The sequence below is a fragment of the Silene latifolia genome, chromosome 9 (assembly GCF_048544455.1).
Source record: "Silene latifolia isolate original U9 population chromosome 9, ASM4854445v1, whole genome shotgun sequence".
Taxonomy (NCBI): Eukaryota; Viridiplantae; Streptophyta; class Magnoliopsida; order Caryophyllales; family Caryophyllaceae; genus Silene; species Silene latifolia.
The window spans coordinates 19,688,291-19,713,698 of record NC_133534.1 but is presented as its reverse complement, the minus strand read 5'-3'; the positions used below and the strand labels follow the sequence as shown (position 1 = coordinate 19,713,698).

Genomic DNA, 25,408 nt, shown 5'->3' with positions numbered 1-25,408 from the left:
GAAAAAAAATGCAAAGTGAACAATACCCATTATATCAAATAGTAATCCAAAGGCAAAAAATGGGTAAATGAATTTCGCGATAGAGCGCAAGGTCAAACTTTGGACTTGCTTTCTTTATTGTATCTACCAAAAAAATTAAGCTATTTCTCTGCATTGAGATTTTCAATTCAGTTTCTGTGATACACGGGTTGTACAAACGATTTCGTATAAACTTAAATCATAAGTCATACATGACTGTAAGGTGGATTAACAAGCTAACTTCTAATGATCACGGTGGTCTCTGGTCGTCCAGATTTTCCATCAGGTCAATGTCACTCCGAGCTGTTATCTTCCGAACATATCCTGAAGCCAAGATACGAAGCATATCCATTAAACTACTTGTATTGCTACTAGAAGCGTAATTGACTCTCGTCAAAATTAGGTGAGAAGCTAATTTCAACATAAAAAAACTCGTCAAATGCACAATGAACCAATAGTTTCAGTCAAAATAGAAACAATTAGACAATCCCTAAGAACACAAGCCCATATGAGAAAGAAGAGACCTAACTCAGTTGACCCTACAACAATGCTCATTAAGTGAGAAACAACTCGACTATGGAAGAAGCATATAACTCACGCAAGTCGTACGACTATAGGAGCATATAAGGTAAAATAGTTCATGGAAGTGAGGCCGGGTGTGTATAACTCACACCTGTTACGAGGTAGAGAAAATGGACCTTGACAACTAGAAAGATCAAATTTGGAAACTAGAAATTTCAAACAGAAGGCTGTAACTCAGTGAAAGGTTGGTAATGGGTACAAAAGCAAAGTTACTGGTTGAAATGAACAAGTAGCGAAAGTTTACACCAAGGAAGGAGGAAGGATCATCTTCATTTCCAAGGAAATGAATGGTCTATGTCCAGTTTTTCTAAAGTGACTCATTTAGTCATTTGTTTGTAAAATGTCAACTATACCCCTGCTTACCAATCTAATACCTCGCTAGCTCAACACCTCCTCTAGCCACCATCCCCCACCATCATTCACGCAAAGGCACTACCGTTCCAACCCATGGCCACCCCATATACAGTATCAGCCAAGACCACCTCATCACCAGTCACCACTCACCGCCAGCCGTGCCACATCACGTTCACCCCTTATTATCCCATGAGCAAATCTGCCAAGGTCCAACCACCCCAACAACTCCCCAACCAAATTGACCACCTATGTTGCTCGGACTCTTCAATATTACCTTGCGTAACTCGAATGTGGATAGAACACTCGGACACCTCTTATTAGACCAAAAACATGAATCTTAAAACAGACGAATCCGACACAAGGACACGCACCCGTGTCGCATACTTCCAAGTTCCAACCGAATCCGAGCAACACAGTTGACCACCCATGGCACGCCAAACTTGACCATTCAACCATAACCCAAAACAGAGATTCTGACCCCCAATCTTCGTGTCCACCTCAAGCCCCTGCTGAAGTAACGCCTTCATCGGCCCAGACTCACCCATATACTACCTCCGGCACCAGATGAGCGTGGTTGTATATGGGTTAAGAACTTAAGAGATCCCATTATTTGGTGAGGAAGTAGCGATAATTACAAAGAGGAAAGAGGTGAGGAAAGAGCATGGTTGCCTGATTGTTTCTGTTTATTTTGACAATCAGAAGAACGACTCTTTGTTGGATTCTTCTGTCCAAGTGAGGACAATTATAAGAAGATAGTGATGGAAATTTCCTTTATTGTTCTGTGTTAGTTGAGGAAAATGAATCAGTTGAAAGAGAGGAAGAAATGAAGTCAGAAAGGAGGATGAAACCAGCAGGTTGAGTGAGGGAGGGAGAAGAGCACGTGAGTCGTGACGACTCATAATGATAAAATCGAGAATTTACCTCTTCCCATGATCTTAGTGTATAAATCAAACGTACAAAATTCACCGGGACCGGGGGATTACCTATGAGTAACTGTGGACAATTAGATGGAAATGCACCATCCATCTAATTCCCTTACCCAGGGAATGATGTGTATTCTAATGGAGTAATGACTCTCAGTATCAAAATACAAAAGGAACAAGAACCAATTACTATGTCGTCACCTATAAATATCTAGCTTTAGTCACTTCAAACGTCTTACGTCCATGACTCCATAGCCTCATATTAAACATATCATGGTTAAATCATCCTTGTAAAACAATGCTACCTTTTGGAACTACTTGCTCTTCCCTCCTATCGTTAGGAGTTAAATTTTGCACTTTGGCAGACATCAAGGGAAGTGAAGCTTTTATGTGAAAACGATTTTGACTAATTGTAAAGAAATGGATCAGACAGAGGCGGTCACTAATTAGACAAACAAAAACAAATATAACGGCAAATTTTCAAAAACATACCAATTCCTTGACAAGGTACACACTTGCAAATTGTCTCCTTCCTTCTTTTGTTGAAATAGCTTACATAACCAGACCCTTGGCAACTCCGACATTTCCCAGTCCATTCGTAGACTACCGGCCTGCAATCCTACAATCCAAAACCCACGACTCAACTAAAGAAGGCTTGAAACTCAAACTGCCCACAAGTCAATTGTTTCCAAAGAGGACTTCAAGCATCAATAATTCATCAAATCACCAAAACGAGACACACACACGCGCGCGCGCTGAATAGTGATCATTTTGTTCTTCCAAATCGCGCGCGCACACACAAACACACACAAGCTGAATAGTGATCATTTTGTTCTTCCAAATCGTTCCTTTGATGGAAGGATTTTTACTTGCCTCGGAGTAAAGAAATGCAAGGATTCATTTTCCCTCCCCTAAAAATCTCTCCGTCTCTATTTTGCTAACCAAACAAAGGATATCCCCTCTATTTCCCTCACGTCCCTTTGCTTTCACTCTATCCAAACAAAGGGTTATGTCGTAATTGGATGTCTTCGTTTCCCTTCATCAAAAGTTGCCATAGCTCTAACTATTCAAACTTTTCTCACCCAAAAGTCTAAGCTAATTGACGATCAAGTCCAATCTAATACTACAATAGTTCGCTCAATAAAATGACAAATCAGAAGTGCATCAGATATTCAATTCAATCAGTGACGGAGCAAGAGGACTAGCAGCCCCCAAAACAACGAAAAACACGAACTTTCTCGTTAAAATTTTCGACTTTCTAAAATTACACTATTGCATTACTTATTCACCTCCAAAACTATTCAATCAATATTTTACTTTCCTAACTTCAAACCCGTGCTCCGCCACTAAGACCAATCTTCAATTAACAAAAAGAACATGAGCATTGTCAAATAAAAAGTCAAAGCAAGAAAAAAAAAGACGAAAATAACCTCAATGTTAGGATCACAACGAAGACGACGATCAATCTCGTCAGGAGAACAAGGGGTAGTATCGGGACAAGTCATAGGAAGAGGAAGCGCGTCGGAATTATCCATCAGGTAACTTTCTCTATCCCTTGACCATTTACCCTCTCTTTTACTGGTGTTACCATTATTATAATTACCACTATTATAATTATCGTTATTATTACTGTTACTATTACTATTAGTATTACTACTCCCGCCGAAAGCGGCGTCTTCTCGTCGTGTGCCGGGGTATCTGAACCAATTGGGTAAAGATGAAGAGGAGTTTGATGAAAAGGCGGCGGCGGAGAAATCGAGGCGGTGGTTGCGGCGGGTGGTGATGCGGTAATTTGGAGGAGAGAGAAAATTAGGGTTAGAAATAATTGAGGATAAAATTGGGGAAGAAGATGATGGGGTGGAGGTAGTTGGTGAAGTTGTTGGATTAGCTGACAACATTTGATGATTAATTAAGACAAATGAGTGATTAATGATAAATGAAGGGATTAAGTAGTCGTGATTAATTGGCGAGGAGGAGGAGGATAACAGTAGAAAGAGAAATGAAAGATGAAATAGGAAGGAGATAAAAATTGCGCCATTTTTCTGACGCTTGTTTTGTTTGGCAATAGATAAGACACGAGATGACAAACACGAACACGACGATGACAAGACGGACCGTTTCATCCAACTCCAACTGTCTAAAAAAAAAAAAATAGAAAAAAAAAAAAAACTGTCTAATGTTGTATGTTTGCGTAACGGAGCCGCAAATCTGCCCGCAATGGCAATTATGTTGCGGACGGAGTGACTTGGAATTCGATCTCGATTATGAGTACTATTTTTATAATTTGACCAACTTTTTTTAAGAAATGACTATATAGTTGAGTTGATTAACATTTACGAGTTAGTTAAATTAATTTCTTTCTTGCATTCTTTTGGACTTTTTTCTTCATTTAGGGTTTGTGATGATTATAAACTATTGTCATGGTGATAGGATGGCATCGTGGGTGGAGAAATGGCAAGGGGAAGAGCGGTGAGGGAGAGGACGGCGTTAATGTCGCCGGCGACGAGAAGATTTTGGTCGATTTGGTGGGTTAATTGTTTTCGGCATCAATGGTCGCTGGCAGTTGGAAGGGTGGTGGCCGGCGGTGGGAAGCAGCAATGGGGGTGTTTGCTTTTTAGGTTTTTTTTCTAATTCTTTCAATGTACTCGTAGTACACTAAGCTTGTGAAATGAGAAGGGTGGAATAGTCAAAAGTGTAACGATGAATAAAATGCCTACTAAGTAAATCAAGAGAAAAAGGATTACGCATCTGAGGTAGTACCTCAGACCTTATAGTTTTTGAGCTTATACACATTTTTCCTGAGCATATTACCATTTATAAATATAGTTTTTGAACAATATTATATTTTTTTAGTGAAATGTTTTAGTAAATGTGCTCAAAAAATTTATACTAAAGCATAACTCAAAAACTTTAAAATAAAACTCAGAAAATAAACTGATGGGGCGTATTCTCAGCATGCCGCCCGAAAGTCAACATATTGAGAAAGGTCAAAGATATCCACAACAAGTCAACGACTTAGATGCACTAGCCGATGATGCAACCCATCGGCCCGTCACCTGGGTCTCGGCCAGTAACCACCAATGGGACACATATCCGCGTACTCATATCCAAGACCCTCGGCCCCGCCCATAGGTCCATCGGTAGAGGGTAGAACTGTCTTTCCACTCGCTAGCCACTTGACCACTTCGCCACTACGTGACAAAAGGTGAAAGCCTATAAATACTCCTCAACCTTCATTGAGGAAAGGATCCATAAATTAACCCAAGAATCACTATTCATCTGGTAATATCTTCCTTATCTCTCTACAATATATCCTTAGCCAAGCAATAACAACTTATCCCACTAAGTTCACCGACTTGAGCGTCGGAGTGAAAGACGCTTGGCACAAAGCCAAGCCCTCAGTTCGTTCATTGTTGCAGGAGAGGCCGAAAGGAACGATAGAGACGTGAGGAATCCGATTCAAGACATCATTCTACAAGCCACGGGTGGTAACAATACTTGCTCTGGAATTACACCCGGAACATAAACAATAAGAGGTACTACCTCAGATGTATAGTCTATGAACTGGTAAATCAACACCCAAGTTATTGTCATGAATTTTAAGCTCGTATACTTTGTAAGTTGTTTTATAGAATGATCCTATGAATAAGATCTGCTTAATAAAAATAGAAATTTACTGTTCTCTTTAGAAATCAGTTTACGAGACAACGCCATTAGCCCATAAATCCATAATAACACACAAAAGAGCTTGAACATTGATTATACAGCCTTTGTATCACACTATGATGCTCTACATTATGCTATAGTCTATATAGCAAGGAGCAACAGTCTACACGGCAATGGCGCGTTGTTCTGTACACTCAAAAGCCAAAAATGCAGCCTTTTCACTTGAAGGGCACCCATGTCACTAACACCTTTCGGCGTAATTCATCATCCAACCACAAGAAATGGCTCCTTATGTACCACTTTTCCTTCGCTCATTCTACAATTGCTCAACGATCAAGTGTTAACTCGTCTTTGCCCTCTTCCATACTATAACTGTACCACTAGAATCAGAAGACGCCAAAAAGTTCTCTCCGGAGTTCCATGTAATGCCTATTACAGACGAACTATGACCCTGCAATTTCATATGGTTTGATCTTAGCATTTTGGATCTCTAGATGAGAAAGATGGAAAATTTGTTAGGGATACTAACTCACCTGCAACTTGTTGACACAAGTATGCCTTGGCCGAGTTAAGTCGTAGAAATATACATTTGAGTCCTCACTCCCAGCAACTTCATCAAAACACAAGAAAGTCAGCAACTTCACGGAGACGAGTTGACGAGAGTGTTATGTTATAAAAGGTGATGGAATCAGACCAACAAACCTATATACTCTCCTTTCTCAAGAGACAACAGAGGGCAGAAAGAAGCTTGGATTCTATGCACTCGTGGGGTCAATTTGAGAGAGCAGCGAAGTGTTAGATAACCCTGTACTTCTAAGGCAACACTGCAGGAAATCGCATCATCGAATTCACTCAGCCCAAAAGAACTAACTGGAGACAGAATAAATAAAATCATATACTCATAGACATCATCACTCCAAACCTGAAGAATGCCAAACTTCCATCTTGAGTGCATGTCAAGAGAACTGGACCTCGTGCAAGCAAAGAGAAAGTCCGATACTGCACAACTGTCACACGAGACTTGCGTTTGCTTCCGTTCCGATTACGGTGCACACGAGATAAAAGTCCTGAACGAGAGTCCATTCTAACAGTATATATACATCCCTGCAAAAACCAGCATGCTAGCTGAAGTATATTGATAAAGAAGACTTCTTTTAGCAGCAACAGAAAGTATGATCACCTGAGCATCACCACAAAAAAGTAGTTGGCCAGTATGGTCATGATCCATAGCAGTAACTTCATCATCCACAACCTGTTTATTAATTAGCCTCCCGGTACTGAAATTGTAGACCTACAAAAATCATACAAAATAATTATTAATTCCAAATCATAAAGCAACGTACTACATTCCAACAAGCCATTTACATTGCCTAGTTTATGAGCAAAGCTGCCGTTAAAGATAAAACTCACGTTAATTTCCTTACTTGAATTCCCCACGGAAAGGAAGTTATTGTTTACCTGCATTAAAAAATATGGAATAAGATAACGGCAATTTGATTATCATATACAGTACCTTCATAATAGAATCAGTAACTAATAATTATGCACTATAGTGAAGGAAAGATAGGACTTCTATGATGTATCGATACTTTAAACCTACAGCACTTACAGGATGAAATCGAATACACCATTGTGATGAGACCCCATAGATTACTCGAATACAGAGGCCTCTGGAAATGTCCCACACTCTCACAGTTTTATCGAGAGATGTTGATGCGATGTACTGGTTGTTGGTTGTGAAGTCAAAGTCTGGAAAAATGAAAACAGTAACACAAACTCTCAGTTTGATCTACTGTATATATCTAGCTGGAATTGAATCATCACTCTCTGACCTACATATTCAATCCTAAAAACACAATACATAAAGAGGATTTTGATAATTTGGTAAGAAATCACAAGAGAAAACAGAATCTCACTCTCAACACTGCTAATCAAGCAAATATAAACTTAAATAGTTAAGTAGGACTGCTATTTTATGCCAGCAAACACTGGAATAAGTGTAGTGTGTAGACCCAAGATGCAGCTATACAGACAGTGCAGGTTCACTTAACCTGTGACATCTTTAGAGTGCCCCAGCAATTGTTTGGTGACAGAAGGTGACTCGGAGACGGAGCACACAGTCAGAGATCCATCAGCAGCTCCATATGCAAGTAAATCAGAGCTCATGTGACCAAACTTCAATACAGTAACTGCACGCAAGCTAATTAAAATTAATACCACAGGTCCACAGTTAACTCCTACAAGACTCTTTAACTTAACCAAGATGAATTATCACCTGCAGCTTTGCACTGATCAAAAATACAGTGCATTCCTACAAATGAATATGCAGGTTCTGCTTTCTTTCGTGGTCGGTCATAGCGCTCATAGTCACTTGTACTGGAACTGAAACTAGTTCTTGCATTGTTGCTACCTCCGAAATTCTGCAATGACAGCAGGATGCAAGTATTATAAAAATGTGAACGAATTTGAATGAACATTTTTTGTCTTCTGGTTTCTGTTTGACAACATTTTGCTTTGTAAATCCTCATTGTTTATTATATATAGTACACTTTCTGAAAGTACCAGGCCAAGCAACTTAATTAATCTAGAAAGATACTTCTCCCGGACGAAAATTAATGGAATCACATATCAACAAATAACAGTAATGGGTGAAAATAGTCACGTACTCGGCTAGAATGGTAGCTATCCGCCTCGAACAAAAGGGAGAGTGGAGCTGGAGATGCAATCCATCGTCCACTGATGCATCAACCAGTAAATGAACCTGATGTCAGAACCGTGTAGAACGATGAATTCAAATTTGATAAATGCGTGAATTCAAATTTGATAAATTCACATTTATAGTGCTCGTATCACACAGGACCATGAAGTAATTAAGACTTAAGAGGGATGAGATAACATCAGAACTTCACAAAACAAAACAATTGAAAAAGGGAAAAAAAATCACTCTATATATGAAGCCAAATGTATATTCTTGATAGTGAAATGACTCATGTTCAACTACGAAACAAGAATGAAGACAAAGACGACACTACAAACATGCATGCACAAAATAACAACACCAGAAAAAACACAATCCAAATTAAAGGATTATGAGGAAGGGTGTGGGAAAAAGAACAGTTTCATAAAGCGTTAGGGTCTTGCCATTGTATAACATCGAGATCATGCAATCGAAGAAACAAGGCCCGGTGAATAAAAGAGAGTAGTATAGTGCTAGAAATTTGACAACCTTTGATTAGGAGTACTTGTCTGGCTTTGCAAAAGGAGATTCTCCCAATTCCGCGGTCTATTGATGAAATTGCGATATGCTACGTATCCTTTACCATTACATCTCCAATCCTACAATACACACGCAAAGAGACACCACTCATCACCACCAAAACAAATAAAACATAGGATACGACGTATCGACGATAGCATTTAGTAATATTATTAAAATTTCATTCCACCAAACCAGTGGCAAAAACAAAGCCGCCGGTTTTTAAACAATGACATGAACATCATTTTCCTGCCACTTGCCTATGTCCAACTAATTCATTTTAACCTTCAGTATTGGCATAAAACATCACTAACAAACCTAGAAATAATGAATATGGAGTACAGTGTAGAAAATGAACTATTACCGGAACATTACTCTCTCGATTCACAATACCTTCCACTCTCGTATTCATACACAAATGTGATAATGTCAAGAAAAACAAAAACCAAGTACTCCTATTGATAATTCTACCTAATAGTACTAATACTTATACCTAAAATGTTACTGTGTATGTATCGAATTCCGAAGGTATTTGTGAATCGGACGGAGTACTCTAGAGATAACTATTACCAAGGCACTACTCTCCGTATGGTGATGTAAAAAAAGAGCAAAAACAAGAACGCCTTTCGATAATTCTACTACCACGGATAGTTCCGTCTTAAACAAGAATGTGTGTTCTAATACTACTACATAAATTCTAATATGTACGGAATATGGAAGGTATTTGTGAATCGGATGAAGTGATTAATAACAAAACAATGTCAATTAGAGCAAAACGACGATCTAAAGACAGTAATTGAAACTATACGAAATCAAATCAAATCAAATCAAAATCATACGAGATGAAACGCATAATAATTATCAAACAAAATAAAATAAGGAAGAAAAATAGAGAAAATGATCATACAAATCTTTGATGAACACCAGAATTAGCTTTGCGATAGAGAAGAAAACGACGAATGCCGACGTAACGGAGATCGGAATCCGATGCGATAGGTTGTAGCAAACAACTGTAAACCTCCGGATCATATACATGTTCTTTATCTTCTTCTTTATGTTGTTGTTGTTGTTGAGCTGATGATGATGTTGCATCGCCATTGTTGTCGACCTCCATTTTCTCTCTCCTTTGACTTTGTTGTTCGTCGTCGGCGCCTAATTCTTGTACGATCTTCGACTCATTTTGGTCCGCCATACTTGCTCCTTAATTCACAAGCTTGATCATCTCACCATGAGTTAAGTGGCACAAGGTGGTAATTTTATTGTTATTAATTTATTTATTTATTTTCCTTGGTTTGATAATGTAAGGTTTGTTTAATTAAATTTCTAAAAAATAAGTTAATATTGTTTTTTTTTTTAAATCCCACAAAGTATATTATAGATTAACCAAATTCGCCTCCATCCACCTACGACTACGACGTCCCACAACTCACGAAGATACATGAGCAAATTCATGTGCTACCTTGTTTAAGTTTTTACGAACGGAAAAAAAAAAAAAACAGCACGATCAAAACGATTACATAATAATAAAATATCATCATAAATGAGGAATATATTACTTCAGCCTTTCTTCTCTTCCTTGAATCTTTCATGACCAGCTCACAATCTCCTTCAACCACCACGCTTCGAATACCGCACGCCCCAACTTCGTTAGGACCGTGTAGCACCGCCTCCGCCGTGATAGGATGTAACAGGCTAACAGCCCCTTAGACTAAACGGTTATTCCCCACATCAACTGCCCTTCCTCACCCCTACATGAAGCACCCCAACTCGTTCCACCACCCTCCCTAATTCCAACATCAACATTGATCTTCATCACTCCCCTTTCCGGCCTCACCCATATCATCTTAGCCCTCACACCTCCTGTCACTGCCACATCCATATTGGTCTCCCTCATCTCCCACAACAACTCCATCCTACGGTTGAATAACCATATCTGCCCGTCACTCTACGTCATCAAACAAAGCTTTGTTTCGCCTCTCCCATAACGCCCAACATTTGGTCATAAAACTTCGCCCAATCCCTCGCCCCCAAGTACTCCCTCATAACCTCTTCCACCGACTCCATCACCTGCTCATGCCCCATCGCCCACGGCACATCCAACCCCATCCCCTCCCAAAAATAATTACAAAATACATAATTTTTATATTTAAACTCTGTTTGAAATAATTTGCCTTGAGACCATGTTTTACTAAGGCAACAGGTGAGAGTTACATATTACTCGTATCACATATGCTACAAGTTTACAAGTTCCCTTATTATTCAAATAAAAAAAAATGCAAACAAGAAATTTGAGGATACAATATTACTAATTGGTTTTGACCACTATTTAGTATCTACCCATACCCCATAGGAGAATTGAGTGCCGTTGAATGCCTATCATACCAACCTACTACATTATCGGGCAGAATGTAAACATTTTTTTACTCATAAAGAAGTAAACAAGTACGGAGTAAGTAATAACCAACCAACGAGCAAATTGGGACCGATAATTACTCTATAATAATTTTTCAGTATAAATTGAGACATAAGCAAAATAAGATATATAACAAATTAAATTCAAACCCAAATAAGAGTGTTATCACTACTGAGTAGACCTTGTTCTTTTAGGTTGAAAAGAGGTGACTTGAACTGAATTGAGCTAAGCTGAATTGAACATAAGTAAGGATTAATTTGCGAAGAGATGAGTTGAATTGAACTAAACTGAACTGAATAGAGCTGAACTAAAATGTGTTGAAATTAAGTCCAAAAAACAGGCCTAAACTATTGTGGTGCACTCTGGTGCTACACTGCTATCACAATATGAAGCTGACTCAAATATTAATTCGTAGAGATCCACTATCATAATATGGACCCGACTCAAATTACTAAATTACGTGAATATCGTCGTCTATCACAAACTTTTGAGATCAGGTTAAGGTAATCACTAGTGGATAAATGCATTTTCTTAGAAACTAGTCGGTAAATCTGAATCTAAGTAGCCCACATGGGTGGAATTTAGTGATTAAAACTTGGGTGAAATTCTCAGGAGACCTAGGCTCAAGTCTCCCAAGAACAAAATATCGTGGAACATTCTTGGCTTGAGTTTATGCCTAATAGACTCCGAGCCTGTCACCATCGGGTGACTTACGTGGTTTACAGACTATCACATACACCCGAGGTTTACCCAGTGTACATCGAAAATAGCGACTGCGGGTTCCCTTGTCACAAAAAAAAAAAAAAAAAAAAAATCAAATCTGAATCTTAAGTCCAAATCTTACCGATTACGTCCTCAACTAACATTGACTGAAAGACTTTGGTGTTGACTTGTGAATAGAGCCAACTTTTTGTTTTCCTATTTCGCCTTTTGGCGCCCCGTTTAATCTCACTCATCGGAGAGATTAATTTGGGGAAAACCCCTTTCACATTAAAACCCTACTTTCCCTCTTCATTTAATTTTCCCCCATTTCTTCGCAAATTCACCAATCTCCAATGGCCTCTTCGCAACAATTGAACGACATCAAGGTAATTTCTCATCGATTTACTCTATTACATTTCATGCTTAACTTTTTTTTACTGATCTCAAAATGCATGGTTTAATGTTTGATTCAAGAGTTTTTTTTGTTTATATTTAGTGAATGTATTATTTATAGAATGCTAATTATTATTGTTGCTGTTGTTGTTGTTGTTGTTGTTGTTGTTAATGGTGGAAATTAGGGTTCGAAAGTGATGATGGTAGGTGCAGGTGGAATTGGGTGTGAGCTTCTCAAAACCCTAGCTCTTTCTGGTTTCAGAGACATTCATATTGTCAGTTTTCTCACTTTTTCTACGAATTTATTGTCACGTTATTTTTTAGTTTGGTTGAGTTTGTTAGGGGTTTAGTGTTTTATTATAGTGGAATTAACATCAATTGGTTAATTATTTATTTGCTGAAGTAGAACTAATTTGTTTATGGTTTGAAGTTGGGAAATGTAAAAAAAACCGATTTGGCGATTAGTTGATCAAATTTTAGGGGGAATTTTAAATGTTTTTAGACGGTTTCATACTTTCATGTGTTACTAGGGTTTTTATTATGTTAATGGTCAAGTTTGGCGGAGGGGGTTTCGGGTTTCTTCTTTAGTTTCTGTTAGAGCTTATTACATCAATATATATAGGGAAGTCTATGATTTTGAGTTGGCATACTGTCAACTTTTTGTGGAACCAATGAGATGTGAGTTTAATGGTGTAAAGAGCGGTAATTTGAATGATTTGAGGCGTGAGATGATTTACCTGTGTTACTTTCTCTTCCCATGTCAACTGTTCTTCAAGGTTCTTTGTTGTTTCCCCACTCTTTCCATGCGTGAATTTCCACTTGCGTGAGCACGATAGTTAAGGATAACCAGTAACAAGTGGTGGACAATGTGACTTGAGGATCCATGTGGGGTTACAAATAACACACAGAAAATGAAAGATTACTAGTAAGAACATTATTCTTGGTCAGCCAAAAAAAAGGGCAATAAAAACTTTATTGTTGGTCCGAGAAAGTATTTAGGAATAAAAAGTCACTAAACCGTTCTATTTTTTTAATTAGTGATAATGAACGCCTTAGATGGCTGCCACTCACTCTCATTTGCTTACTCTAGTAGTTTAGTCACTGTTGTTGTCGCTATGACAATGTTCTCTGAAATAATGATACTTTTACCCCTATTTTTAACCTACACTGTATGATCTTCAACTTTAACTTTTGTTCTAGTCTTCATTCATGACCAATATTTTTTTTTTATCATTGTCTTGTGGGATGGTCAAGAGACAGAGTGGTCTAGCTTTTTTTACTGGGTTTGAGGTTAATGTTTCTGAAATTTTCATTCATATGTTGCAGAAGATCATAAATTTATGTGATAAGTAATTTTATGCTCATTTTCGTTGCAGGTTGACATGGATACGATTGAAGTCAGCAACTTGAACAGACAATTTTTGTTTAGGAAGTCACATGTTGGACAATCTAAGGCAAAAGTATGTACTGTAGCACTATCTTATTTGTCTCATCACTAATTGTTTGGATACTGTTATTAATGAAATCTCAGCCAGGTTGCTCGAGATGCTGTGCTTAAGGTCAGACCTGATATAAGTATTACAGCTTACCATGCCAATGTGAAGAGCCCTGAATTCAATGTAGACTTTTTCAAGCAGTTCAATGTTGTTTTGAATGGCCTTGATAATCTAGACGCTAGGCGCCATGTCAACCGTCTCTGCTTGGCTGCTGGTGTCCCATTGATTGAGAGTGGGACTACTGGGTTCTTGGGACAGGTGATTTTCTCTATCTTTCAAAAAGTTATGATGAGAGAGGCATGTGGAAGTCTAAGAGTAGTCATTCATTTCTACTTATATCTCTCTTTCCCTCAAATGTACTACCTACTAGTCATTCATCTCTAATGACTGAGATTGACCTGGGCGTGAAATGTGGCCACCCGCAATTATTTTTTTCAGTGAGTTTACTTCTAATGTTTAGCTTGAGGCCATCATGATAATGGATTAAGAGTGCTTGAGCTTTTAAATGATTTGCTGTGTGTGTACATTGTACAAACATGGCAAAACTTTGATTGCTTGTTTATTGCTCAATGTGATTGCCTGTAAACTTTTCATCAATTTTGTTACTTCTATTTTAGAACTTTTTCATGGTCGTTAGAAACAGTTTTTAGCTCGTATGTCGCAGAAATTTGCTTAATTGAAGAGTTGTGAGTCGTGACATCAACTTTTGTCAATTAGATTTAATCTTTGCCACTTGTGTTAGTCGTGCACTCTAGAGTGGCCTTGTTTGCTTTGCTGTGTTACAAACAGAAGATAGTCTAGGAACCATTTCGAACATAAATGATTCCTTTTGTGTTTTTTTTTTTTGTTATTTCTGTAATCTGCTGCCAGATTTGAGTTTCCCGTGTTGGCTGGTTTTGGATTGAAAGTGTTTTGCGTTTTCTCTATATTCATGTATTTTCTATTGTTTAATGGGTTGGCGTAATCAGGTTGCTGTGCATCTAAAGGACAGAACAGAGTGCTATGAGTGCTATCCTAAGCCTGCTCCAAAAACTTATCCAGTTTGTACTATTACCAGTACTCCATCTAAGGTAGCTATTTGTTACATTTATAATTATTTGCTGCTGTTCTTAGTTTGCTGGCTAATTATTTCTCTGGCATGCCGCTTGCAGTTTGTTCACTGTATTGTGTGGGCCAAAGATCTTCTGTTTGCCAAGTTATTTGGTGATAAGAATCAGGATAATGATCTCAATGTGCGGTCAAATGATGGTGCTAGCTCCTCAGCAAATGCCGATGATGTATTTGAACGTAGGAATGATGAAGATATAATATGCTATAGTAGGAGAATATATGATCATGTTTTTGGCTACAATATTGAAATGGCTTTGTCAAATGAAGAGACCTGGAAAAACCGCACAAGACCAAAGCCAATATATGCTCAAGATGTGCTGTCTGACAACCACAAAAACGGAAATCTAGATACTAGTGGCAATCCAGATAATGGCTCTACTGATAGTGATTCAGCGTCAGTCTCAGCAATGGCTGTGCTTGGTCTGAAAAATCCGCAGGAATTGTGGAGCCTTGAAGAGAACTCTAAAGTTTTTTTCGAAGCTCTGAAACTATTCTTAGTTAAGAGAGTGAAGGTTTGATCCACTGCCTTCAGTCAGTCTTCCTTTGTAAACTTGAAGCTTCTTTTTGCCTTTGATGTTAATTTGTTATACTTATCTGAACAGGAAGTTGGGAGTTTGATTTTCGATAAAGATGACCAATTAGCTGTTGAGTTTGTCACTGCTGCAGCAAATATACGAGCTGCTTCTTTTGGTATTCCTATGCACAGCCTTTTTGAAGCTAAAGGAATTGCTGGAAATATCATTCATGCTGTGGCAACGACAAATGCTGTTGTTGCCGGGTTGATTGTTATTGAGGCCATTAAGGTGCTGAGGCAGGAATTTGAAAACTTAAGGTATGTTGTGAACTTGTTGGTCCTTTTTTTATACTGATGGCTTGATCCTCTTAGGCGTTTTGCACTGTCACCCTCATTTTTGAATACTGATTGTCTTCTCTATAAGCTAATCTGTAATATATTTTTGTAGTTGGACACTCGATTCTGAAACTTTTCATACCATCGTTTAGACAAATTATTATTTTTGGTTATTCTGAATGTGAAGAACTGCTTGGGGTGAATGTCCCAGTTGGGCGAGCAGCCATATAGGTCATTTTTAGGGTGTTTTTTGAATATTGGATGTCACGGTGTCGTCCCCATGGTGTTTTCTAGATGGCCGTCAAATATCTTTGTGGACATGGGCGTCACTACTCACTACCTTTGTGTCCCATAAGCTAGGTAGCACGGACACTCCTCCAAACTAGCCGTCCCGTGTCCGACACCGTGTCGGACACCCGGACACCCGACACTCGTCGGACACACGCTTAATCATAGTATAGTTTACACGAGGAATAAATTCTCAAAAGAGATTGACTAGAAGATTGGTTTGGGTGCGAAATTAGAATTAGTTATAGTTAAAGTCGACTTTTACCTTCAGTTACCTAAATTTAGTATCAAATACATTAAATTTAGAATCAAATACATTACAAAATAAAATCATACGTTATTTATAACCATAAAATATGTTTTTTTTATTAAATTTAAATAGCGTGTCCCGTGTCCTAAATTTCATGGGATGCCGTATCACGTGTCCGTGTCGTGTCCGTGTCCGTGTCCGTGTCTGTTTTGGTGCTACCTAGCCCATAAGTAACATAATATTCTGTCAAAAAATTACGCATGTTTTCTATCTTGTTGTCATCATTTGTTTGTTACTCCGTTCTTTTCATATATTATATATCCCTGCAACTTCAATCCAGGATGACTTACTGCAATGAACATCCAAAAAGAAAGATGCTTCTCATGCCAGTTGAGCCATTTGAACCAAATAAAGCTTGCTTTGTCTGCTCCAAGGTAAATCAATCCCCTTCCCATTATTTTTCCTCGCACTTGAAACTGCTATTTGGACCTTTACCCATTGTTTGGATACCAAAAAAAATGGAGGGAACGGAAGGAGGAAAGAGGGAAGGGATTGGGCGGAGGGGGGGGGGGGAGGAATGAAGGGCGTGAGTTCTCTCTCCAAATTGTTTCTTTGTTGGAGGGAAACAATTTGCCTTGTGGGAGTGAAATGAAGAGATTCTTTTACCCTCCCGTCCAAATCCTAATTGCCTCCCTCCAAATCTCTCCCCACCCTTTCCCTCCCTTTTTTATATCCAAACAAAAGGGTTATTTATGTTGATAAATAATTTTTTATTCGTGCTACCTATGTAGACCCCATTGACTCTGGAGGTAGATACTTCACGGACAAAGTTCCGGGAGTTCATTGAAAAGATTGTCCGAGCAAAATTGGGCATGAATCTACCATTGGTTATGCATGGTTTGTCTCTTCTTTATGAGGTTGGTGATGATCTTGATGAAGATATGATCCAGAATTATGAAGCGAACCTTGATAAGGTACCTTGCTTACAGTTCTTGTATAGCATTTGATTTGGCATGCACAGTGTGGCATCTGGGTTTTCTTACTTTTTGTTTGCTTCAGGTGTTTTCTGAGCTTCCATCTTCTATTACTGGTGGTACAATGATCACAGTTGAGGATCTACAGCAGGAGCTCTCCTGCAACATCAACATAAAGCACAGGTGTTTATTTTCATATTGATTTGGCTATATAGGGTCTGGCTGACCTTCACGTCTGCTTAGCTATATAGTGTCTAGCTGTAAGGAAAATAGATCCCTTATTTTTAGTTTGGCTTTCGAAGGGGAAAACGGATCCTTTAATTTTCCTCAAACCCAAAATGAAAAATATCTTTCCCTTCTCTCCCTCTCTTCAAATCCCTTAATGCATATAAAGGGTTGTATTCACACAAGTATATGGCAGAGTTGTTGGTGAGTCCTCATGTTCGAGAACCTTCTTGTCTATTTTGGGTGCTTTTCACTGAGCCTCAAACTGAGCTACTACTGGGAGAACTTGCTTTTCACTATTAAGGGAGTCGTGTGTAATTTTAACCTGATTGAGCTGTGATAGTTGATGGCTTGACGCTTGGCAAATGCAACATCGGTTTTTAGTATCCAGACAGCTACGGATGGTGTTGATGTATAGATGTATCCATATGGAAATTCTTTGGGCATTGTCAGGTTGATAGTCCAGTATTTTCACAAATTATTGCAGATGCCAATTGTCGCAGGCTCATAAATTTATGCACAACCACCTACAAGTTGTTGGCCTTATATGAGCCAACTTTTTATGCCTGGTAGTCACCTATCTTACGTCGACCGGTCATTTGTCATACCCCTATCCAACAACACTCAAGGATATGGGTGTGGATCCTTGCCCGACACTTACAAATCCAATACTTGTCCTAGTGGAGACAAAGTAGAGGACGAGAGTATCAATATGAATCGCATAGTATGATTTAAAATCCGGCATTAAGGCTTATGTCTCGAGCATCTTTCAGTTTCACCACAAAAATTTTGATTATTTTTTTAATACTGACAACAGATTATGAGTAAAATGTCACACTTTGCATTTAATGTATTTCAGAGAGGAGTTTGATGAGGAGAATGAGCCTGATCGTATGGTTCTTATCGGATGGTCATTATCTCCTTCCTTGGAAACAGAGAAAGCTACATCTCTTGATAATGGTGAGATTACAATAGAACAAGTTGAGGAAGCTGAAATCAATTCCATGTCCAAGAAAAGGAAATCAGATGAGGTTTCAGATTCATCCAACTCACTTCCCTCGAGTGAAATTGATGATAAAATAAGCAAGAAAAAAGGTATATTGCTGCAAGATGACAGCGATGACCTTATTGTCCTTGATAATTTGAATTCGGACACGAGCAAGAAGGCTAGACTGGTATAAAACCAATGTGGATATATTGGCTGAAATCATTGCTCTCCCAAGCTTCAGGCATCAGGTAATGATGCAGGTGCCTAACACGGAGCCGTGGAAGGCGGCTTTGCCTCGTGAATTTTCGGGCACCCAGTATTTGTTCTGTTAGATAGACTCTTAGATTCTAGTGTTTGACTCTTACTTAGGTAGCCATTCGTATGAAATTAATGTCTTTTTTTTTTTTTTGGCTAGGAGAAGGGTTAGCTGATAAACATTGTAAGTAATCTGATATCAGAATCTTGTATATCAGACAGACGGAGTTTACTTTCCTTTAGTTGAAAACCTGAAATGCTAGTGTTGAGTTTTTTCTTTATTATATTTGTTTCTTTTTGTACAAAGAAAGCCACGATGGCACTTATTGTGCAAGTAATCTGATGTTCGAAAATTCTTGTTGGGTTGGAACGATTTTCATTTGGGAGTGTCACCTTCTCAAAGTTTCCACAAGCACTGTAGACGTTTTCTTTCAGAGTAAAGGCGGTGGCTGGCTAGAGTGGTGTTTGAGAGGAGAAGGGCGAGTGTGAGAAGAGGAAGTATAGGCATGGATGGAAATATGGGGGAGAGAAGGTTGACGGTGACCGGGAGGAGTAATAAGTGTGAGTGGGTGTCTTGTTGTGTGTCATTATCCCTCCTATCCCTGGAGTTGAAGTGACTTGGGTAAGAGGGAGATGCAAAAAAGAAGCAAGACATTGGAAAACGAGAACAATAGTCACAGTAATTGTCACTCGGTTTTCAATCCATTATTTCCTGCTTGAAAATCGAGGATGATTTTGACATTCTAAACGTCTACATCTCAGTTTGGTGTTTTGTGTTTACGTTGATGTATGAGTGGTTACGATATTTAGAAGAAAAAAATGCTCCTATAATTCAAGCAAGAGTGTCAGAGTGACAATGACTCAATGAGAAAAGGAGCTGTCCTGATATTTATCTTTGACGAGTAAGTCTTGCTTAAAACGGGTCGGATTTTAAGACGGGTCATTGTGTGAGAGGAAATGGGTAGAGGGGACAAAGGTGGGACCCTCCATGTGCTTCTCCACTCACCCTAAATGGGTATTTTGTGAGAGAATATGGTATCCGTCTTATTAATAAGACGGATATCTTGGTCTGAAATAAGAATTGGTGATCTTTGACATCGTCATTCACAAATAACCCGTTCTACACTAAAACAAAAATATCTAGCGTAAAATGGTGAATGGGATTAAATAACACATTCCAAATACAGGTTAGTTGGTGGTACTGAATTGAGCTTCAAATTTGCATTGCATTGGGAGCTTAGAAAAACTCATTGCCATTCCAGAGATTCAACAGCTTGCTGGTGAAGCTTGGCATCTCCAGCCGCAACTACATTAAAACCTAACACCATTCACGGAATAGGAAAAAAAAGAGTTAGTTGGAATCCGTGGTTCTATTTTCAGGCAAAGACATCTTTGGTTATATATTTCAAATGTTAACTAATACGGAGTATGGAGTAGTACCTGCTGGATGAGATTCCGGAGAAGCTTCCCAGCACAGTTCCTTGCCTGCCCAATCAGATATAGATCCACCCGCTCCTTTTATGACGGGTATCAATGCCAAGAAGTCATAGGGCTGATGCCACAAAAAAATCAGATTAGTTCACTAAAAGAAACATAGACGACAAAACAAAATTACAGGCTAAAAACCTCACCTTGAGGCCAGATTCAATTACAAGATCTACAAACCCAGAAGCGAGAAGAGCATACGCATAGCAATCACAGCCATAAAGTGGCACCTTGACCTATTTTAATAACCAAGGAAATGACATCATAAGTAAAAACATAAATAGGTGTATACGGCAGTTCTACTTATTCAAAGAACCGCAAGTTATTTATTCAATACCCCCACTAAAAAGGTAGTCTTTGCGTCAACACAAATTCTCATTTAAGACGGATACTCCGTCTTAAGCTTAAGACGGGTCAAATAATGACCCATTTGCATAGATAGGACAAATTCTCATTTAAGACGGATAGGATATATCCGTCTTAAGGGAGACTTATTGTTGCGTCAATGTGTCTCCAAAAAGTCCACATTTGCTTTTAAAAAATCGGTTCTATATAATATAAGCAAATGCAAGTGGGATAAATAGGCTTAACATTCTCCACCACCCATCTAAACAATGGTAGAGGGAGAGGGGATATGAAAATTGAATTTAATGGTTAAAAATTTTAAAATCTTGAAAGTGCAAAGTTGTTTTACACTAATATTATTGTTACAACTTATAAGCCGCAACTCTATATCTTTTAGGACAAATTAACGGTTGAAGTTGACATTAGTTGACCACCAAAATGAAATGGGAAAAACAAATTTAGGATGTTGTATCAACTATCAACCCAACCAAAATAGCCATCGGATGAAGAAGCATGAAACTTTAACTAGATAAGTGCCAACCTTATTTCTCACACGTATGAATGCGTCTTCTGCAGCTCCGGCAAAGAGATGGGGACTCGTAGTGTACCTTAACATATGTTAGCAGATCACAGGTCAAATCATTGTTAAATGTCCTAAAACTAGTTGTAAACAGGGCAGCTCAAAGATGATTATATACTTGATCTACAAGGAATAGAAATGTTGAATATAGACGTACAAATACGCTTGTGACAGAGCTGCACAACTTCTTGTGGACACTTCCTGCCCGTTCAATGTAGTCCTCCTCCCAACAATTCCAATCCACCTTTCTTCCAGAATAGGTTGATTAATTATGCCAAGAATCTATGATAAATTGGTCAATGATGTCAAGAACTACGATAGTAGAAACCATGTCCATAGCTCATATAAAGATCCCAGCATGAGATAAATCAGAAAATATTGCAGTCATTCATGGGCTCATTATGTAAATTAGAGAGAAACCAGAAGCGAGCCCTAATCTTAAAATAATTTTGGGTTGAATAATATGAACAATCACTCGAACATACAATAACTAGTAAAAAACCAAAAAAAAAAAGGAGAAAAGAAAAGACCATAATGTAAAAGTGCATAAATAATTGTGAAATCAAGTAATCCACCAGGTAAGAAATGGATAAATTAAACGAAACAACAAGTATCTTTTCCAAGTGCTGTATTCTCATGAAGAAACTGTCAAACTAAAGATGTTATTCATTCGCATTTATTTCATACACATGACAATTGATCCGTACCGGCTGACCTTTGTACAGAAGGGCGATGAGGGTGCCAAACAATGGTTTTCCTAGAGACAGTGAAAGTCAAATGAGTTCTAAAAATTATCAAAGAATTCAACTTTTGATGAGAATTTAAAGGGAAATACCAGTAATAAAACTCTTTGTGCCATCAATAGGATCCAAAACCCATACGTAATCTGAATGCTTTTCTTTGCATCTCCAACCATTTTCCTCCCCAAAACTGCAAACAAATTAGAATTTATTTCGAATACCGAGATACAGAATTTTTTGGGATTAAGGCTCTGATGTTGTTGTTGTACCGAGATACAGAATAACAGGCTAGTAAAAGCGGAAACTCCAACCTATAATGTGAAACACCCCTTTTTTTTTCTAATTCAGTTAGCAATTATCACTATGAACCTAGTGACACTGAGACCATAGCTCAATAACTTACATTGCGTGTGATGGAAATTTTTCCATAAGTATGGCGACCATAGATTCCTCGGCTGTCCGATCAGCAATTGTCACAGGACCTGGATCACAACACGAACATTGAAGAGTATTAGTATCTCGTGAAGAAAGGAAAGAATAAATGACAGAAACTAGAAAATGCACATCATAACCCAATCAGACGCCCTTATCATTATGTACATACAATACAAAAATGTACTTGAAGGCTTGAAGCTAACTAGTGAAATTGTTCCACATCAATAGTATCCCGCATATTACTGTGGGAACAAACATTACTGTTACATACGATATATGCTTTTTATACGCCAAAGTTGGAAATTTATCACAGGGCATAAACAGAAGAGGAACATAGATATCAAACTTAAAACACAGAATACAGTGATGCATCAGTGACCTCAAAATTCCACACATTCAAATTGCATGTAACTCGACAAATCTACAACACCTAACATTAAACAAACATCACACACTACAGATTAAAAACTATCAAAATCTCCAAACAGCTAAAATATCTGAAATCCTAAACCGTAAGTTAGCTCCGCTAACTAATCAAACAACTGAACACTAAACTGAGCTAACAAACAAATCAAAAGCCAATGTTAAACTGCAACCTAAAGGCACGCTAGCCAAAATTCTTCACACATACACAGTTGCACGCTATACTCCTAATCAGAGAGCTGTCTAAATTGCTTGAATTCGACCGAAGTGATAAAACTAACTTCAGTCGTCTTCATTTACGACTTCGAGCTCAGTGAACTAAACGAATAACTGATAGCCGCATTGAGCTAATAAACACAAAACATAAACTACAGTTAATTTGCGACGAAAACACATACTCCGTAAACATTACTAATGAAAATGCTTCACACACTCAGTTGCATACTTGCATTCTATAGTAGAACCAAAACTAAACAAGAACGAACAATTAATTAACAAGAATTAAACTTCAATTAACAAATACTACAAGTAAATTGCTTGATTGAATTCAACCGCATTAAAATTCAATTTGTTCCGGAAAAAAACTCAATATAATTCTAAAATCAAGAGAAGCCGATTAAATTAAGCTTAATAATAACAATATGTAAATTAAATTGCTTGAATTCAACAGCGTCGATTCGAATACTCACTAAGATCATCTTTATCAACGATATCGAATTTGTTCCGAAAAAACTTGCGAATGACAACGCCGGCGGCATCGGCGAGCTGATTAGCGACGTCAGCAAAACGAACAAGATCATCATCGGTAAGTTCCGATTGTAGAGAAATGTTTGAGTTGGAAGGTACCGCCATTGCCGCCGCCATTGGAGGAGAAAGGAGCTTAGTAGTTGAAAGAGAGAGATTGAATTGAGAGGAGAAAGAAGAAGCGCGAAACTGGTTAGGGTTTAAGGTAGGGATGGGAAAAGAAGGTTTGGAGGGAGAACGGAAGGTGGAAGTGCGAGGTGATGGTAGGGAGAGAAAGTGTGTTTGGGTGTGCATTGTTTTGTTTGAAGGTGAAGAACAAGAGGGTTGGCCGGTTGGGGAATAAATGGTTGTTCGCGAGGTTGTCTGCGTTATGGGAGGTAGGGACTTGCAGCTGTTTTTTTCGAATCGAAATTATCTTCAATCGAATCAATTGAATCAATTTAATGGAAATCAATCGAATCGAATCGAACTTAATGGAGTTGAATCAATCAATCAATCAAATAATAATAAAAAGATTATATTAATAATAATAATAATAATAATAAATATTATAATAAAAATAATACCAATAATAATAATAAATATTATTATAATATTATTCATTAATAATAATAATATATTAATATAATCTAATAATAGTAATCTAATAAGATATATAAAAAATAAAATATTAATATAATAATAAATAAATTAATAATAATAATATATTAGTAATATAAATAATAACATTATTATTAATAATATAATATAATATATTAATAATAATAACTAAAAAATAAATAATAATAATAATATAATGATAATAATAATAATAATTGATGGGGCATATTCTGCACCCGCTGACCAAGTCAACATATTGAGCAAGGTCAAAGATATCCACAAACAAGTCAACGACTTAGACAGCCTAACCGACGCAGCCCGTCGGCCTGTCTCTCGGGTCCCGGCCCAGGGCAACTAGCCAATAGGGGCACATATCCGCGAACTCATATCCAAGACCCCTCGGCGGCGAGTCAACAGGCTCGCCCAGGCACGCTACGGGGTCCCTCGGCCGAGGGTAGATCAGTCTTTCCACCTGCTAGCCACTTGGCCACTACGTGACAAAAGGTGAGAGTCTATAAATACTCTTCAACTCTCATTGAGGAAAAGATCCACAATTTAACCTAAGAATCACTATTCATCTGGTAATATCTTCCTTATCTCTCTACAATATATACTTCGCCAAGTAACGACAACTTCTCTCTAAGTTACTGACTTGAGCGTCGGAGTGAGTTCGCTCGGTCCAAAGCCGAGCCCTCAGTTTGTTCATTGTTTCAGGAGACCGAGAGGAGGATTCAACTAAGGACGTCATTCTACAAGCACGGGTGGTAACAAATAACTGCTCTGGAATTACCCCCGGAACAATAATAATAATAATAATAGGTCTAATATAATAACTTATTAACATAATAATATTAAATATAATAATAATAAATATGTGTTTAATAATATTAATAATGAGTATATTAATAAAATAATAAATAATAAATAATAACTTATTAATATAATAATATTAAATATAATAATAATAATAAATATGTTATGAATAATATTAATAATAATAAATATATTAATAAAATAATAAATATAATAATAATAATGATAATAATAATAATAATAATAATAATAATAATAATAATAAATGTATTAAATATAAATATAATAATATAAACAATACGAATTAATTATTAATAAATATAATAGTAATATAATAAATATAAATATAATATAATAATAATAATAATAATAATAATAATAACAATAGTAAATACATTAATATAAAAATAATAATAAGAATATCAATAAGAATAATAATAGTAATGTTGAAATAAATCAATCAATCAATCAATCAATCAATCTGATCAATCAATCTGATC

At 37.5% G+C, this 25,408-nt stretch overlaps 4 protein-coding genes across 4 annotated transcripts; 1 reads left to right on the top strand and 3 right to left on the bottom strand.

The window, feature by feature from the left end:
- Nucleotides 1–9: 9 nt before the first annotated feature.
- LOC141599348 (uncharacterized) lies at nucleotides 10–4,028 on the bottom strand. The gene is made up of 3 exons (XM_074419332.1): nucleotides 3,308–4,028; nucleotides 2,370–2,496; nucleotides 10–342 (listed from the first exon to the last, which is right to left on the bottom strand). The coding sequence occupies exons 1-3, from the start codon at nucleotides 3,998–4,000 to the stop codon at nucleotides 269–271; spliced, it is 894 nt and encodes a 297-aa protein (XP_074275433.1). The 5' UTR covers nucleotides 4,001–4,028; the 3' UTR covers nucleotides 10–268.
- Nucleotides 4,029–5,488: 1,460 nt separating this feature from the next.
- On the bottom strand, nucleotides 5,489–10,142 carry LOC141599339 (uncharacterized). The gene is made up of 12 exons (XM_074419321.1): nucleotides 9,707–10,142; nucleotides 8,770–8,879; nucleotides 8,210–8,279; nucleotides 7,819–7,963; nucleotides 7,595–7,732; nucleotides 7,153–7,292; nucleotides 6,954–7,001; nucleotides 6,724–6,834; nucleotides 6,466–6,647; nucleotides 6,246–6,367; nucleotides 6,077–6,153; nucleotides 5,489–5,994 (listed from the first exon to the last, which is right to left on the bottom strand). The coding sequence occupies exons 1-12, from the start codon at nucleotides 9,989–9,991 to the stop codon at nucleotides 5,884–5,886; spliced, it is 1,539 nt and encodes a 512-aa protein (XP_074275422.1). The 5' UTR covers nucleotides 9,992–10,142; the 3' UTR covers nucleotides 5,489–5,883.
- Nucleotides 10,143–12,079: 1,937 nt separating this feature from the next.
- Nucleotides 12,080–19,027, top strand: LOC141599336 (SUMO-activating enzyme subunit 2-like). The gene is made up of 11 exons (XM_074419317.1): nucleotides 12,080–12,300; nucleotides 12,493–12,582; nucleotides 13,684–13,767; nucleotides 13,843–14,061; nucleotides 14,772–14,873; nucleotides 14,955–15,425; nucleotides 15,516–15,745; nucleotides 16,642–16,735; nucleotides 17,093–17,275; nucleotides 17,361–17,458; nucleotides 18,360–19,027. The coding sequence occupies exons 1-11, from the start codon at nucleotides 12,268–12,270 to the stop codon at nucleotides 18,679–18,681; spliced, it is 1,926 nt and encodes a 641-aa protein (XP_074275418.1). The 5' UTR covers nucleotides 12,080–12,267; the 3' UTR covers nucleotides 18,682–19,027.
- Nucleotides 19,028–19,884: 857 nt separating this feature from the next.
- On the bottom strand, nucleotides 19,885–23,848 carry LOC141599340 (bifunctional phosphatase IMPL2, chloroplastic). The gene is made up of 9 exons (XM_074419322.1): nucleotides 23,441–23,848; nucleotides 22,297–22,375; nucleotides 21,989–22,083; nucleotides 21,861–21,910; nucleotides 21,311–21,435; nucleotides 21,115–21,181; nucleotides 20,375–20,464; nucleotides 20,184–20,295; nucleotides 19,885–20,061 (listed from the first exon to the last, which is right to left on the bottom strand). Exons 1-9 carry the CDS (start codon nucleotides 23,787–23,789, stop codon nucleotides 19,991–19,993), a joined length of 1,038 nt encoding a protein of 345 aa, XP_074275423.1. The 5' UTR covers nucleotides 23,790–23,848; the 3' UTR covers nucleotides 19,885–19,990.
- Nucleotides 23,849–25,408: the final 1,560 nt, after the last annotated feature.

Bases quoted from the DNA above. Each gene is read 5' to 3' on its own strand.
- LOC141599336 (XM_074419317.1), top strand. From the start codon at position 12,268: ATGGCCTCTTCGCAACAATTGAACGACATCAAG. The intron at 12,301-12,492 runs GTAATTTCTCAT...GGTGGAAATTAG, and splicing joins AACAATTGAACGACATCAAG to GGTTCGAAAGTGATGATGGT. The intron at 16,736-17,092 runs GTAAATCAATCC...CTACCTATGTAG, and splicing joins CTTGCTTTGTCTGCTCCAAG to ACCCCATTGACTCTGGAGGT.
- LOC141599339 (XM_074419321.1), bottom strand. From the start codon at position 9,991: ATGGCGGACCAAAATGAGTCGAAGATCGTACAAGAATTAGGCGCCGAC. The intron at 8,880-9,706 runs GTATGATCATTT...TGTGTATTGTAG, and splicing joins CTGGTGTTCATCAAAGATTT to GATTGGAGATGTAATGGTAA. The intron at 6,835-6,953 runs GTGAGTTTTATC...TGATTTTTGTAG, and splicing joins ATTCAAGTAAGGAAATTAAC to GTCTACAATTTCAGTACCGG.
- LOC141599348 (XM_074419332.1), bottom strand. From the start codon at position 4,000: ATGAAACGGTCCGTCTTGTCATCGTCGTGTTCGTGTTTGTCATCTCGT. The intron at 2,497-3,307 runs GTTATTTTCGTC...TTTGGATTGTAG, and splicing joins GTTGTGATCCTAACATTGAG to GATTGCAGGCCGGTAGTCTA. The intron at 343-2,369 runs GTATGTTTTTGA...TCTTGGCTTCAG, and splicing joins TGTACCTTGTCAAGGAATTG to GATATGTTCGGAAGATAACA.
- LOC141599340 (XM_074419322.1), bottom strand. From the start codon at position 23,789: ATGCACACCCAAACACACTTTCTCTCCCTACCATCACCTCGCACTTCC. The intron at 21,911-21,988 runs GTATTTCCCTTT...CACTGTCTCTAG, and splicing joins CACAAAGAGTTTTATTACTG to GAAAACCATTGTTTGGCACC. The intron at 21,436-21,860 runs GTACGGATCAAT...AATTTATCATAG, and splicing joins TTCTGTACAAAGGTCAGCCG to ATTCTTGGCATAATTAATCA.